The sequence below is a fragment of the Mastacembelus armatus genome, chromosome 17 (assembly GCF_900324485.2).
Source record: "Mastacembelus armatus chromosome 17, fMasArm1.2, whole genome shotgun sequence".
NCBI classification, from domain to species: domain Eukaryota; kingdom Metazoa; phylum Chordata; class Actinopteri; order Synbranchiformes; family Mastacembelidae; genus Mastacembelus; species Mastacembelus armatus.
Window position 1 is genome coordinate 16,890,043 of NC_046649.1, and position 16,239 is coordinate 16,906,281.

Sequence of the window (16,239 nt, forward strand, 5' to 3'; positions counted from 1 at the left end):
TTGGTTTGTGGAAGATGAACTTGCCTACAGCAAGATGTGCTGCAGCCACGGGAGAGCTCTGAGGCTCCATATGATCAAGTGTAGCATGGCTAATACATTTTTGATAAGACTGAGAGGACGGGCTTGTAGGTTAAAATGCAAGGGGCCCAGGGCTCAAGAGACAGAGAATGAGTGAAGGAAAGAAAAAAGGGAAAGAAGGAGTGAATGTTATTAAAGAAGTAGTGGGGTGATAATGCTGATGTGCTAATATAGGTTCATCAATGCAATTTTCAAATGGCTCTTTGTTAGAACAATATAAAAATAATAAACATTGCATCTTTACAAGTAATACAAGTAATCAAAAGTAGCTGGCAAAGCTGCAAGACAAAACAAATCTTCACTCGAGGCCGGAAGTCGGAGATATTTGTTCTCTTTCACATGAGTTGGTAAAGATGAACATATAAAATAAACAAAATAAGGCTTGCTGCTTGAGGGCTCTGCTGAGAACATCTGCTAAAGAGGCACAAAGCTAGAAACTCAGGGTGCAGCAAAAATGGTTTTTGTGTGTGTGTACTGTACATGTATGTGTGTGTCTGTGTGGTTTTGTGTCGTGCTGAAAGAATGACCTTCTACTCTGTTGTATTAAACCTTTTTAAAAATGATCAATGATGATGCCACCAGCAGGAAAATCAGGGCCTGTGTACAGTCTCAGCTCAGCACTTTGATGCCAAGTGGACAGAAATACATTATGTGTAGGAGTGGGCCCCAGGCAGCACAATACAACTGCATTACTTTATGTTCAAACAACCAATCTGCAGTGCATCCCTCTGTAGTTATAGATTGATGTTTTCTGTCAATGCATCTGCACATGATTCATGTAAAAGATCTAGGTTTCACGCATCCTAATGCTCCACTCTCTGTGCTTTCATCTGTCTTTGATCTTGTGCCATGTGTTTCAGTGACCAGGGTGAAAACCCTGTGCATCCAACCTGGTCCAACCTGCTGAAGGTCACTGATCTTCTAACAGCTCAAATAATACTGACCTGAAAAAGTATCACATTATCAGATATTCACATATTTTTCTGCCTATCACAACTGTCAGGGAAATTGTTGAAATGTCACATGGTAGGAAGGCAGCCTGAGGCAACTAAACATGAGGGATGAGGTAAATATTGTAGTAAAATTGTATAACAATGAATTTGGGAACCATAAAGGTGTTAATTTATTATGATTATGTAAACATCAAAATGTGGTAATCCAGTGGCCCTGCAGGCTACTGTACTGTAGCTGAAGCTGAACTAAACCCACAAATGTTACAGCTGACCAGAGGTTAACACTGGAGGATAAAAAGTCTCCAGAGCAGCTTGCATTTAATGCTGAACAGTAAATCTTAAATATCACAGAGGAACTGTGGACATTGTGACTTCCAAAAACTAAACAATAATTAATCTGATAACATGAGACAAACATCATTCTTGTGCCTAACGGCATCTTTTGTTTTGAGTTGTCCCTTCACATTAAAACCCCTTGGTTCAGTCACAGGTCATCTCTCATTCCAGCATATGCCTGGCCTAGACTCCATGAATTATGTACCCTCACAAATTACCAGTCTGGCCACCCGTCTGGCAACCAATTAAAATTTTAAGATACAGATGTTGTAGATATTCTACTAGCTTTAGAGCTTTAGCTCACGCTTTGCTACATCTAAATGCCTTTTTTTACGTTTGTGTGTGTGTGCGTGTGTGCGCGTGTGCGTGTGTGTGTGCGTGTGTGTTAAAAGTGAGGCATCTATTACATTTATGTGACAAGACCAGAAATTCTTAAACAAGTAGACTGTGTGAGAGTTTCCTTAAAGGCTGCAAATGATTGTGTAGCCATGCAGAAATGTTTAAGCTTGTTTTATATATTGCATCGTCATGTCTTGATGTGACTGCACAAATTGCTGTAACAGATGCACATTGTCACTGAGTCACATGCGCGTTTTATATCTTTCTAGTTAATCTCACATCCATGCAGCGTTTCTGTGCTTAAATTAGATAAAATTCCACTTAGTTCAAGAATTCATATAGCAAATATTGGAGGGTTCGATGAGAGTCTGTAATTGTTGTCTTGGAAAGGCAGAGACCACAGACTAAACTCTGCAGTGTTATTAAAATGTAAATTTCAGAGCAGCATCTGAAAGGATGTTGTCTAAAAGAAACAAAAGTACAACACTTGGTATAGCATTATTCTTAAGTATGCAAATCACTAATATTAATTATGATGAGAGTTGTATGTGGTCATTTTAGAGAACGTCATTCATGCTGTTGAATGGTGCTGCCATACACAGAGATGTTATGTAGCCTAAGCCTAGCCTCATTGATATAGAGACATTAGTCAGTGCAATGCAATGCAGTGATCATACAGTTGAATCAACACCTCTCTAACAATTTGAACAAAAACCGAACATTATCACTTTCATAAAAGGAGGATTTATTGCAGGCTTGAATTGATTTTAGTTGGTATAGAGGTTACTTACAAATCCATCTGTTAAGGCATTCCTCTCGGACTGAGCATTACTGTCTGTGTATATTTTCATGAATCATTAGAACTTGTGTTAATTACCTCCTTGTACCAATAGGAACCCCAAAAGCTGCTTTTGTAAGTATGTGTGTGAAGTGTGTCTGTATTTGAGATGGTTACATAAGACCAGCAGTCCTAATATTATTATAGGTTCAAAGAGCCCATGTGGCTTGTAGTCTGTCAGGTACTGAGATATTAAATGATCAAGAATGAAAACTAAAAAAGTGACATTAATATTAAAATCTGTTCACCCTACCTTTGCAAAAGTGAAAATACAGTGACAATCTGTATAGTCTTATGCTTTTCTCTGTCAGTCTCTTAGTTTCCGTTTCTTTCTTACACTTTCTAAGGTGACTTGATATGTCTGAATGTTCTATTTAAAGCTTTATGTTTGACGAGTCAGCATCTTAAATTCTCGTTGAAGTACTGCTTGAAACATTTTTTTTTCTTTTTCTCGTTTAATTTGTGCCCAGCCCTCATCTAAAACTTGCCAAAGCTTCAGACCAACTCTAGATGTGCAGTTAGACTGACGTCTGTGTGAAACACTGGACGAGGAAATCACATTCAATGAAGTCAGTGTCATCGTGTAAGATGAGCATGCAGCATTTTTTTTTCAGTGCTGGGAACCCACTGAAATGATAATAGAAATGGGTTGTTGGGATGAGCAGAGGTTAAAAGTTTTTATGGTTAAAGAATTCTGTAAGAGTTGTGTTAGACGTTGAGTTGTGGCCCATCACAGTCAAGCTCAGTTGGAATGATTGATTAGTATAAATGTTCAAAGATATTTAAATAATATTGTCACACAGATAAAAGCAGCAAATCCTCATATTTCATATTTTTATACTAATGGTGGAGGTGTACCTCCCAGCCATTGTAACCAGTCACTATAACACTGTTATTTAATCTGTCTTAAAATGTATTTACATGTAAACAGAGTAAATAAATTGAAATATTAATTGCCTTAATTTTACCTATTGCTGCAACTGATTACTCTTTTCATTATCAATTAATTTACTGATTGTTTTTTAATTAGTTGAGCTTTAGTCCTTTTGTCTTGTCTATAAATTCTGTAAAAATTACTGAAATGATTAATGGATTATCAAAAAAAGTGGCATGTCAATTAATCAGTTAATCATTTAAGCTATAATTGGATCTTTTTAATCATCTTTTCCCATTTCATTCATTATTTGAATTCAGTTTTAACTTTTTAAGTGTAAGTGTGAAGAATGTGTTGACTTTAAAGGCCAAACAGTTTTTAATGATGCTCATAATTTATATATGTCATCCATGTCCATATGTGTGAATATATATATATATATATATATATATATATATATATATTTATTAGTGGTTTTGTAATACAGTAAAGGTATGAAAGCTCACCTGCTGGCTACACCTGCTTTCAGTTTCCTCTGCAGAATAATTAATCCATCATCCACTGAACAATAAGCTAGTATGCTTGTTATCCGCTGTGACTGAGACTGCAATTTCTGTAGTAGATTCACATAGAGAGCCCACTATTCTCTGTGGTAGGAGACTTGTGCTTCACAAATCTTTACAAATCACAAAGATAGGCTACATTAGGCCATGCTGCTACCTAATTTCGATAAAACAAGGAGGCATGGCATAGAGTACTCTAAGCTGGATCCTTTGGTCTGCTCATTTAGAATCAGCCTTAAAACTTAATAGAGATGAAAATGGGCAGTTATATTCCACCTCACATATTTTCATAGCATTTATCTGTGGATTCCTTGACAGACATGATATGATTGTGCAGTTATGAAATTTATTGCTGTTGTTAAAAAGGGGGTTACAGGGAACCTTGAGAAACTGATTACAGAGTCTTTTCTTTTCTCTCTCCCTTCTTTCTCGGACTTGTAATTTTCAGTCTTCATGGACTTATTCCTTGTTTTCTTTTCTCTCCCTATTTTTGAAGTTGAAAGTGAACATCCTGCAATGTCATATATACAATTCCTGTGAGAGGTCCCAAAGAGAGAAAGAGACAGGCGCTAGAGAGCAAGTGAAAGAGAGATAGTATTATCTTGTGTTTTGGTCTGCTGACCTTTCTCAAGACAAAAAAAATTTCAAAATAAAATTCTAAGATAGTACTTGAAAAGTCAGTTTCGACAAAATGTCAATAAGGAATCCAAACTGCAGATGGATTTAGCCCTCATGGGCTTTGTTTTTGTATCTCTCCTGAGAGAAAAGGCACTGATGTGTGTTGTATCTACACTGTTATCTGATACATCCTCTGAAACTGGTAATCTGGGTAAAAAAGGCTCTTGATGCTGTCTGTGGATTTATTTCTTCTGTTGACCCACTACTGATTTTTAGCAGTACGACACTACACTCTCACACAGTTCAACACCTGTTGGGTGCAGTGGGCAACCCGTTTGCCCCTGAGCTCTGTAGTTGAAGCAGAAAATTGGGCAAGACTCTGCTGTATTTTCTGACTGATTATCTGTCTGACTGCCCGACTGCATGTTTAAAAAATTTAGACCTGATACATTACATGCCAGCCCATTTAGTCACTGCAGAGTAGCACGACTGGGAAATAAACCCTGACCCACACAAACGTTATGGTGTGACTGGCATGTGGTGTCTGGGTCCTTCGGTCAGCAGAAATCCATCTCATTAAGAAGCAAGTTGCACACACATTCACAAACACAACATTCACACAGATATAAACACACACACATACACACCCCTCGAGGCTCAGTCTTGGCAATCTCAACTTTGCTGCCCACAAACAAAAGCCAAATGCAGCATGAAGCAGCCAACTATCTAGACAGGCAGCAGTGATCAGTTCAGTCACCCAACATATGTTTGAATGTGCTGCATTTTGCCTCTACCTGCATTAAGAAACAGCATAGAAATGTACCTAACCAGTCATGCACATGCTGTATTTCCCCTAAATGAGTATTTCACATATTGGACAGTATAACATTTGGAACATTTATAAAAACTTATAAAACTTTACTGTAATTTGATAATTTGGTAAGAAAATTGTCAACTATTTTGATCAGGTTAGTCATTTTTTTTAAGTAAAAATACCAAATATTTTGAGGGGTTCAATCTTCTCTTCATATGGAGTCTTGATGATTTTCTTTGTCGTATATAATTCTAAACTGAATTATGGATCAGCATCTGACATGCACATTCACACCTAGAGACCATGCAGACTCCACACAGAAGGGCCTCAAGGTTAAAAAGAATTTGAATCTGGAGCCTTCTTGCTGTGCCACCTTGTCAGCACTATCATTTTCCAAATATGTAAAATATTCTCAAGGGCAAAAGTCAAACATCTTCTAAATTCTGTGAGAAGTAGCACAGCATCAGAACTGACATATTCATTCGATATTCATCCTTTCCTTTTCCACTTAGCAGTGTTAGGACTTCATCTATAACTCATTCCCTGGCTTTTTCTTTTTCTCTGTTGGTTTTTCACTAGATAGTCTGATGTCATTTGTGTTTTTCATCTACTTGAGTCTCATCTTCTTCTCTACTCACACTGATTGGAAAAACCATAAACATACAGTAAGCATTGCCTGTGGGAAAACTCTAAGTGCTCACTCTTTTTTCTTTCTTGCTCATATGTTCACTGCATTGTGTATTCCCACTTGCCATCTCATTCCAACATAAATGCTTTTTAAACCACTTGACTGGAAAATTGACTTGGTGTGTCAATTTAGCAGAACAGCCCCAGTCATGGCTCCTTGTTTGCTTGTGTTTGTTGACGCTTTTGTGGTTGATTCTATTTCTGTCAGATTCTCATGTGTATTTCTTTTTCTTCTGAGAGTACACTTCTTAAAATTACTGCTGCTCTTCAGTCGGACATTTAGAGAAAGAATAGGGTCACTTGGTAGACTTAAAATGGCTGAGGAAGATCGATGATGTTTAGTTTGATTTTACACAGCAAATACTACAAAATAACTGTACTCAGCTCAAAACATTAACATTATTTAACAGCACACAGCAATCTTTTCAGTTAAACATAATAAATTAGTCTCAGAGTATTCAGCATTGATTTGGCCTGATTCTAATTTTTTTTTTTCCTTATCTTTGTTTTCCTTTAGGTGCCTGAGATGTTCCTGGTTTAAAACTACTAACTGAGATGCCAGCATTTTGGACAACAACAAATTACAAATCTGAAAGACCTGATCCATTAAGAAGAAGATTTCTCAAGTGAAATGTCAGCTGATCTTCTATTAAACAAACTGCTGAATATTTGTCAGCAGTATTCAATCCTGTACCACTTACTGCCTGGAAATTTTAAGAATTAGGTCTTGGACCAACAGGACTGGCTTTCAAAATGAGCACATCAAATGGTTGCAGCAGCAACTTGACACTGGGATAGTAACTAACTCAACATATGATCACATGTACATATCAGCCAAATCCGACCTGCACCAAGGGTCTTAGATTACACCGAACTTAATTGTACAGCTTATATGTACAGGTTTCATTATTCACAATAAAAGAGTACAAGCTTTTGAATGACAGACTTCCTGGGATGGTGAAAACATTTCAGTACTTTTGTCATGCAAGGAACCTGGGTAGCGTTAGCTTGAGCTGACGTTGTAGTATCTGTTTTCTTTAATGGCTCCATGACCTCTGCCGAAGTCAGTCAGGCATCATCTATCCACATGTTCTAATTGGAGATCCAGCAGCTGCCGATATTGCCCACATGGCCGTCGGTATGAGTGCATGCCTGTAGAGCCACCACGCCAGCTTTGTCGTGGCTGGCCGTCACAGGACGGTCACTTCCCTCGGCCATGACCCGGCTGATGTTGGGCCGGACTCTGGAGCGCATATGTAAAGCTGTCCTGCTGCTCTGTCTGCTCCACTTCCTCATCATGATGATCCTGTACTTTGATGTGTACTCGCAGCGCTTTGACCTCTTCAGCCGCTTTAACAACATACGCAATGGATCCAGAAATAACATAAGTGGAGCAGCAGGAAGCGGACATCATTATTACTATTACAACCTTTCAAGGCCCAATGCAACGTTAGCCAGTTATCTGGCCACGGGTGAGCAGCTGGTGCTGAGCATGCAGCCAGAGACCAATCAGACGCCTTCCCCCAAGCCGCTGCCGCCATGCCCTGAGAATCCGCCTGGCCTTGGTGAGTAATAATCTTCTAGAGTACTCCCCTTCATCTTCCTCCTCCTTTCCCCTATTATTAATGACCAATGCATTAATGATATAACAACACAAATGGATAACAATAAACAGAGGCTACAGCTGGCTACAGTCTCAACTCACAACATTCCAATAAATTGTGACGTGAACATGTAGACTATATGAGCACCTCCCAATTTATTATGACTTCAGCTTTCTCCTGAAATCAGGTGTGACTATCCGACTATGGCTATCATGCAGTGAAGTTAACAGTCCAGTCCATGAAAGTGACAGATCTACACTGATATGAGTTTGCTGACAAGGACAACTCTCTGGTTATGAGAGGGGAAACTGTGGGAGCTGAGTATTGTGCCTATTTTTCTTTCTTCACACAGTCTAAGCAAGCTTGCCAGCTAATACTAGATAGCTAGTCTGCACGATATCAGCCTGGTGTCTTGTAGAAACACAAACGCCAAGAGCAGATATGAAGTGAATAAGATGTGTGCTACATGCTGCAACTGATTATAAAAGGGGTATCTCTATTTGACGCTTGTGCAGGTAGCACTGACAATCCACAGCTCTTTGAGATAATGTGTTTTATTTAAAAATGCTTATGACAGGCTTGCAGAGCATGCTGGTCTTTTATTATTTTTGTTCAACTATGTCTCAATCATGCTTTAGTTTCTTCTTTTTTTTTGCTTTCCATACAGTATGTTTGGGTGAGTGTGTCATTCAAAACAGATATCACAGTTGCAGTACTCTGTCACGTTCTGTACATTTTTCTATTGTAGTTCATTATCGTGCATAAAATCATGCATAAGTCTTTGATCTGCATGAGTGAGCCTGAGATGAGAGTTTTCTATTTTAATCACTTTCTATCTTGCTGAATCACCTGTTCCAATGACCTGGTTGCTTGATTTGTTTATTCAGTCAGAGTCGTATTCGTTATGGGCAGTACATACTGTATGCCTGATAACGTAATCCAGGAGGATTTGCACGTCATTGATTGCTGTAATGAATAAGGGGAGATGAGACCTTGATTGGAGCTCGATGCTAGAGGGTACTATTTTATATTCAGTAAATAAAAGCATCTCCCGTCTTATTCCAATTAGTGGGAGAGCAAGGATAGCCATAACTTTGTTTTTTCCAGGTCAGCCTGCAACATAAAATGGATTTAATGTCAATGATTTACACTGTGATATTTCAAACTTATAGACTCACAGTGGAGCTATTAGCAGAGATTCATGCAGTTGGACACATAAGCATGTTTATTCTAAGTATACCAGTAGATGCTTCACAATTGCTGCAAGTTTTCAAACAAATCCTTTAATCTTATTTGTGTAATCGTAAAAAAACGAAATAAATCATCACTCTAATGCATTGTGGGACTGTACAGTTTCTGGACCACATCATTGAAAAACCTTTTAATTAACTGCGTATATACACACAGATGACCAGCCAATAAAAATCTATAATCACAGTAACACTCACCTGCTCTGGTCATGCATACAAGGAATAGTATTTCATATACAGTTTCCTTATAGGTTTGCGTAATATACATGTGTGTTCTCATCAGCACGTTCATAGTATCATCAGTATACATCCACCCAACAAATCAGAGATTGATTGAGTCAGAGTAAACCTTGTCTTTATTAAATCTATAATTAAGTAATGTGCACTCTCAATCACACACCCTCACAGATAATGCTTGACCTGTGAGCTAAAACTTGTTTATCTCAGCATCATTATATCAGTCTGCTGAGCCTTATAACAATGATAAAAAAAAAACAACTTGCTATTTTGTGCTATACTCTGTTTACTTTAAAGCCCCACATCCCCTCTCAAATACGTGTTTTGCTATTTTACCTTGATGTTTGACATTTGCTGTGCAGAGTTTGACACTAGAAAGCTTTCTAGTTTTCTCATTCATCTGCTAAAGGAAGAAGGTTTTCCTGTTGTCGTCCTAAATCTGAGTGACGGCGCAGGAGTAGTAGCGTCACATGTTTGGAAGCCAGTCACTGTCCAATGTACAGTACAACTTGTGTGACATGGGTATAGGCTTTTCAGTGAAACAGAAGACATCTTCAAAGTATTTCTGCCATATTTTTTTGGGATGTGACTCCGATATGATGCTATGATGCTGTTTTCTTTCCTTTTTGTATTTCTTCCAGTTATTAATTTAGAATGTGTTTCTGCTATTCAAATATATTCATGTTTATTAATATTGAATGTGGTTGTTATTTATATCTTGTTTGTCAAATAGTACTTAGCGGCACTTTTCTGAAGAAATGAAAACATGTTTCTTATTTTCTCCCTGTTCCATCTGTAAATGAGCTTTGTAATCTTAATCCCTCACCAGCAGCATTGTGGACCTGTCAACATTTTTCTCTCTTTTTTTTTTTTTTTTTACTGATTTCTTTCTCATTTGATAATAAGGTTTGTACCATGCTTTGAAATTGGGAGTGGGAGATAAAGCCGTCAGGTTGATTCGTCTGAAGCTGAGCTTCGCTGATTCCATTATTTGGCCTGGAATTGGCTGTCACTGACTCTGGATTTGGCATTCATACCAGACACAGGTGTACTCTTGTAGCTTATCTCTGCCTTTTCTCTGTGATGGAGTGGCTGCCTGGGGCTGTAATGAGCAGGAAGGCAGAGAAAGACTGAGCGAGTCTGTTTTTCAGTCACAGGTGCTGAGAAAGAGACCAAGATCTAATGCATTGTGGTATGATGGCTGGTATGAAGTAAGACAGACAGAGAAGCAGGATGGAGTGAAGGAAGGAACAGCAGGTGGAGAGGTGAGGGGGTGTAGAGAGAAAAAGCGAGAGACCTTAGATGGAGGTATACACACACACACACACACACACACACACACACACACACATAGAATGAGAGAGAGAGAGATAAACAAACAGACAAGCCCTTGGCTGTCCCAGAACACCAGCTGACAGGTGCTGTCTGTATGAGTGGCTAGCATCCACGGTTTATATCCTGACTCTGTGTGCGCGCGCGTGTGTGTGTGTGTGTGTGTGATACTGTGAGCGTGCATGTGGGATATTTAGATCAGCTGTTCCTCAACAAATGTAACAGTATTTTTCTCCTAATTCCCTAAAAATGAACTCATACAGACTTAAACATTAGCTGGTATTTAGCTGTAGATTTTAAGGATATTATTTTAAAAAGCCTACGCAATTTAGTGTTATAAGGGAAAGTAAAATGTAATGTTGTATGTTTACTAACCACTGACTAGTTCATTCTAAGTTTAGAAGATAAAACTATGATGTAGTAGTTAAGTGTGAAATGATTCATAAAACTCATAAACTTAATACTTATAAAATGTTAAAACATGAACAGCAGCGCAGTGTGTGGAAATTAGAAGGTAGTTGCCTGTTTTTATTTGAATCGGTGTGAAACAAAAAAGAAAACTGGAGGCAAGTGTGCAATTAAAACAATATGCAACATGCAGGTGAAATTATTTTGTAACTTAAAAATCACAGGCAACATCTTTTAGGTAAATGCTGAGGTACATTTATTTTTGTGCCAAGTTTGCAACTTGTCGGATGGAGCAGAACTCCACTGATGTTTCTTGTCAAAGTCTGTTTGATGCGTATGTGAAAAAAGTTGTATAAAGCTTTTTGTGTCTGTAGGGTGATATCACACATCACTAAAGTGGTATCACAGAGCTGGGACTAAAGACCACAAGTTTGAAAATGAAAAACTCTGAGGGTGTGAGTTACAAAGACGTAACTTAATGTGACCTTTTTAGCCCGCTCATCATCTCTGCCTGGAGCTTTAGCGGCTCCAGGCTACATTCGCCACTACTGAAAGCAGGTGTTGCTGCTAGTCTGCATTGAATGGTGACTGGTGCTTTTGTGTTTGGTCTTGATCTGTGTCTTTAAAAAACAATTTTCTACTCTAAGTGTATGCTCAGATATCTTAGTGTGTGTGTGTTTTCTGAACCCTACTTTTTATTCTTATCACTTCTTCCTGCAAACACATATGGATGCATGAGCATAAACACACATGCACATGCTACACTTATATAGATATACACAGAAATTTTAAACAGTCACTACTCTATTGTTAAATTTACGTCCTTATCATAAGATGTTAAACTTTGTCCTTGGTATTTTTTAAACTCCTCTTCTTTGTTTTCTATGTGGATATCTCACTCGCTGCTCGTCTTTACTGTTTAAGGTAATATGCTCCATTTGCTGTTATGAGTTTTACTGTCAAAGGATGGAACCCAAAAGCTGCATATTTCCATCCTTATTTTAATTGCCTTCTGTCTTGACATTGTAATTTTCTTTCCCCTTCTCTTCCTGTGCTGTATCTCAGCCTCAGCTGCCTCGCTGTCCCAGCAGGATGGAATTTCATAACCTGCGGTCAGCCAATCCAATCACTTTTCAAATACCTGATGAAAGGAAAAAAAAAAACACTTTTCGAGTTGCTTGTCCTTGTTGTAGTGGCAACAGGTTGAGCATATGAGCTCCAAACATCGTCCCAGGGCAAACCAGGTAATTCCTCCTCAGTGAATTGGATCGTTCAGCTGTAACATCCAAAGCCTGTCCTATATGTATGAGCTACAGTGGTTGGATACTGAAGTCCTGCTGCATCACTGAGCTGCTATCATGCTGTTATTTATTATGTAGATTTAGATCAGCCAGTCCTTTTTGAGAAACTGTACTAGGATGTGTTAGCTTGGTGATGAAGCTGTTTGCCACTACTACTTTTCCTCTTTGAACTTTCTGCATCGCACCTTTGAAGTCATCTTAGCTTGGTGCCTTCTGTCAGTTTAACCACATTGCTAAACTGTCTACATTTATAGGCACTTTCTGTCTGTGAACTGATGAATGTTTAAACTCTGAGATTATTCTTGAACATTTTGCTTCCATATGCAAGTTGGCAATTGTTATTGCTGATGATAATTCCGAATAATTATTAATTAACAATTGCCAAGTAGCTCTTACCCACACCTTCAATCTGCTTTCACTAATCAGAGTCCATCTTTGGTAACTCTCCAAGTAGCTTTTGTTCATGGGAGTTGACTCCAACCAGTATTGTGACTGAGAATGAAACTACAGTCATTTCAGTGGTCTTAGTTAAAATTGGTGACGTTTGTTATTGTAACTTATCGAAAGGTCTGACCATGTTTTAAAAGAAGTTTACACATAATTCCAAGGGTTCACTTGCTTCTTTATTTTTTTTTTTCTTTTTTCTTTTTTTTTTTTTTTTTGCGGTATTGACATGTTTTGTATTCCCAGTGAGCTTGATAGCAATGTGTACAGCTATATGTTGAAATCAGATGGATTTATTTCAAGAGTCGGAAGGTATGCGAACCTTAAATGAAGATTTTCTGGGTCTTGACTTAAGCAGGTTGTTATTGCTGTTGTTATGTAACGCATAACAAACACATCTCTGCTGTTTTGTCATTGGTGAGGTAATGCAGTTGCTTTTTTTAATGAATAATGTGTAATTGATTACAGTTTGTTTTGAGTAATTTATCCTATAATCACACACATGCACAAACACACGTTGAAACACATTTATAATTACCCATAGGCATGTTTGTCCTGTAGTCTCACACACAATACATTGGCACATTTTGCAGACCAGTTTTCCATCTCTACACCACAATCTTGTTTTAGTCTTGTTTTATTTATAGCCAGAAACATTTGGATGGAATAGCATGTCCCTTGTAACCCTGGACTTATGTTTCCCCTGCAAGGAAAAACCATCAGGAGAGCCTGAACCATTTCATCTTCCCCCTTTGGCAAAATATGAATACACTGTTAAAACATTTTTAAAAGCCAGGTGGGACCCAGGCCCTCTTCGCCTCACCTTTCCAATGCTAAATGAGCAGTGGGTTTGTAGCACAGCATGACCTTTCTTCTGCATTTTTAATGGAAAGTTTAAGAATGGCTTAGGTTTACAACAATGCCCTGTGTTAGCTCAGGCAATTGAGCTCCAGACTCATACATTGTGCTTTGGTTAAACTTTCAAAAATGTCTAAAAATCTTTTTCAATATATGAATCAAATTTTACTGTAGGGCCTTAAGATTTGCACTTCCTCAGTATTTTGTTGGATGATGAGTTATGGTATCAACAGTGAAGGTAAACATACTTTATAGTAGTTGAAAAGTGCTGCTTGTAGGCGTGTCTTTTTATGTAAAAGTACAAACAAAGAAAAGTGAAAATATATATAACATAAATAAGTAAGGTTGATTGATGTGTGCTAACATTGCACAACTTTGTATTGATTTCTTGCCTGTAAATTATTATTAGGTAGCGAGACAGCATTTTTTTCAGAAGTGAACATGAGTTATATGCGTATTCACACACCATGGGTGGAGCAGCTCGCCGCCAAAGGCACCACCCAGAGCACCCATACTCTTTTGCTTGTCTAGTTACCCTCACATTTATTCATGTTTCCATGAAGCAGAGCAGGCTGCATTCCTGGTAAACTCTCTGGTTCTTCATCAGAGCTACTAGCTCACCCATTTTTATTGGGTTCAGATCTTACATTCCCCATAATGATTGATGGGAGACAAGGTTTTTAACATTCTTCTTCGCAATGCTTCACTCTACATACTCTTCTCCAAACCCCTCAGCTCCTGAGGCATTTCAGGTCTCTTAACAGGTAACAGGTTGTCCTCTGCTAACTGTTGTTCAGTTTTCTCACACAAGCATGAATGAGAATTAGTAAGTGAGAGTAGTAAGTGATACTAATTCCTTATTTGTCAAAAATCACAATATATGGATATTGCCAACCATATTATTCACATAATTTTCTGTTTTGCCTGTACTGTTAAATATGGTAAACTAAGAAAATTAGATTTGAGAAACAACCTCAAGGGTAAGGTGAGGGTGAGGTAAAATAGCCTAGGAAGTCATGTCTTGTGGCAGTGTTTTCCTCATGTGTCACAATGTTTATTAGTCAAGGAAATAACATCAGTCCAGTGAGAAGGGAAAACAGCCTATTTTCTTCACAACTTTTAATCAAGCCAATAAACAAGGTCGTTCCCTTCAGAAACACATTGCTATGCACTCCCACACAGTGAGGACGCCAACGCAGCCATAGTCGTGGAGGCAAAGGGCTCTTGACAACATAATGGCTGTCATAACTTCATTGAAATGGCTCTGCTTCCCTTCCTCAGTGCCATTCACGTCTTGCCATAGAGTCATTTCCATCTATGTGTGGGTACAAAATTTCTTCTTTTTTTTTTTTTTTCTACCTGATTGTCTTCTTTTTTCATAAGTTTGAAAAACCAAATGTCCAGACAAAGTTTATTCTTTCTTTTCCATCTGGAATATAAACAAGCCACTGTGGAGCATTAGCAACAACTGTGCTTTCACCCAGTGAAATATGAGCTTCGACTGACCAAGGTGAAACAATACGTCCTGGGCCATCTCTGTGTATGTCATTTTGGCCTCTGTGCTGTTCGACAGTGATACTGGATCGTCTGTGCCAGCAGCTTCTTCAGCACCACTGATCTCTTTGGCAGAAGCCAGAATTAGTCCTTCACAAACACTGTGTGTATTCAGGGAGGCTGGTGGTATCACTCTAAAAAGGACACCTTCAGCACTCGCTTGCTTTGCTGCTATGTTGCCATGTCCAGAAACCCTCAAAAGCTAGAGTACAGTTGTGTTAATTGTGCATTTCCATAGTCTTATGTTTGGTGTTTCCCCTAAAACATGTCTGTAGTTCCAGACATGTCAGCAAAGATAGATACAAGTATGCATATGCAGTATATTGCATATTTGTTTCTGTCCCCTGGGGAATATGTTCGCATATGTTTTTGTGCGTCAGTGTGCATATCCTAATTGTGTGGCTGGTTCATCAAGGTATGTCTGTCACATTATCCTGTGTGCTGCGTGTGTTTGTAGTCTTGACGGGGTAATAAAATGCCTCCTCTCATCTCAGTTCTCCCGGTTCAGAGTGTCTATTACGATGTGTATGCTCTAACAAGCAAGCACTCCAAATGATAAATGACAAAACACACTGCCTTCACACTGCTGTCATCTGGCAAAACATTCAGTTTCTCTCTAACACGCACACATGCTGTTCATTCCCACTATCTCACTGAATTTTTTATTTTTTTTTCTCACTTACCTCAGTTTCATTCTTTCACTCAGATCTTGGATTGTTTTTTGTCTCTCGCATGAATCAACAGATTAAGGCAATAAGAAAAAGAAGGTGGGAACAAATTTTGAGGAAGCTGAAAATAAACACATGGACAGTTTGAAGCACATCATTGGAGAAAACAAAAAATTCAGATAATTAACACAACAATTAAAGAAGACAGTATGATTGCACACAAGAAAAATGAGCACTCCCTATTTTCTGTGACACCTGAGGCATCCCATCAGATATCTTATTTCTTTGTGATTTGTGATTTTTTTTTTTTTTTTTTTTTCTTTCTTTGTTTTTGATTGTGCATATTTCTTTTAATGTCTCATGTGGATTGTTTTTTATTTTGAGTCTGAAATTTTGTTGTCACTCCTGTTTTCTTAACTTGTTTTCAAAGATTTGGTGTTCTGCACCTCAGGGTCATCTTGAAATCGAAGCTGCTTTGCAGAT

General features: G+C 38.3%; 1 protein-coding gene across 1 annotated transcript in view; it reads left to right on the forward strand.

The window, feature by feature from the left end:
* The first annotated feature begins 7,316 nt into the window (after window positions 1-7,316).
* b4galt2 (UDP-Gal:betaGlcNAc beta 1,4- galactosyltransferase, polypeptide 2) overlaps window positions 7,317-16,239 on the forward strand; it is a 109,772-nt gene continuing 100,849 nt past the window's right edge. Inside the window, exon 1 of the mRNA XM_026313450.1 lies at window positions 7,317-7,665. Coding sequence (XP_026169235.1) covers window positions 7,317-7,665 — 349 coding nt within the window. The remainder of the gene's footprint in view (window positions 7,666-16,239) is intronic.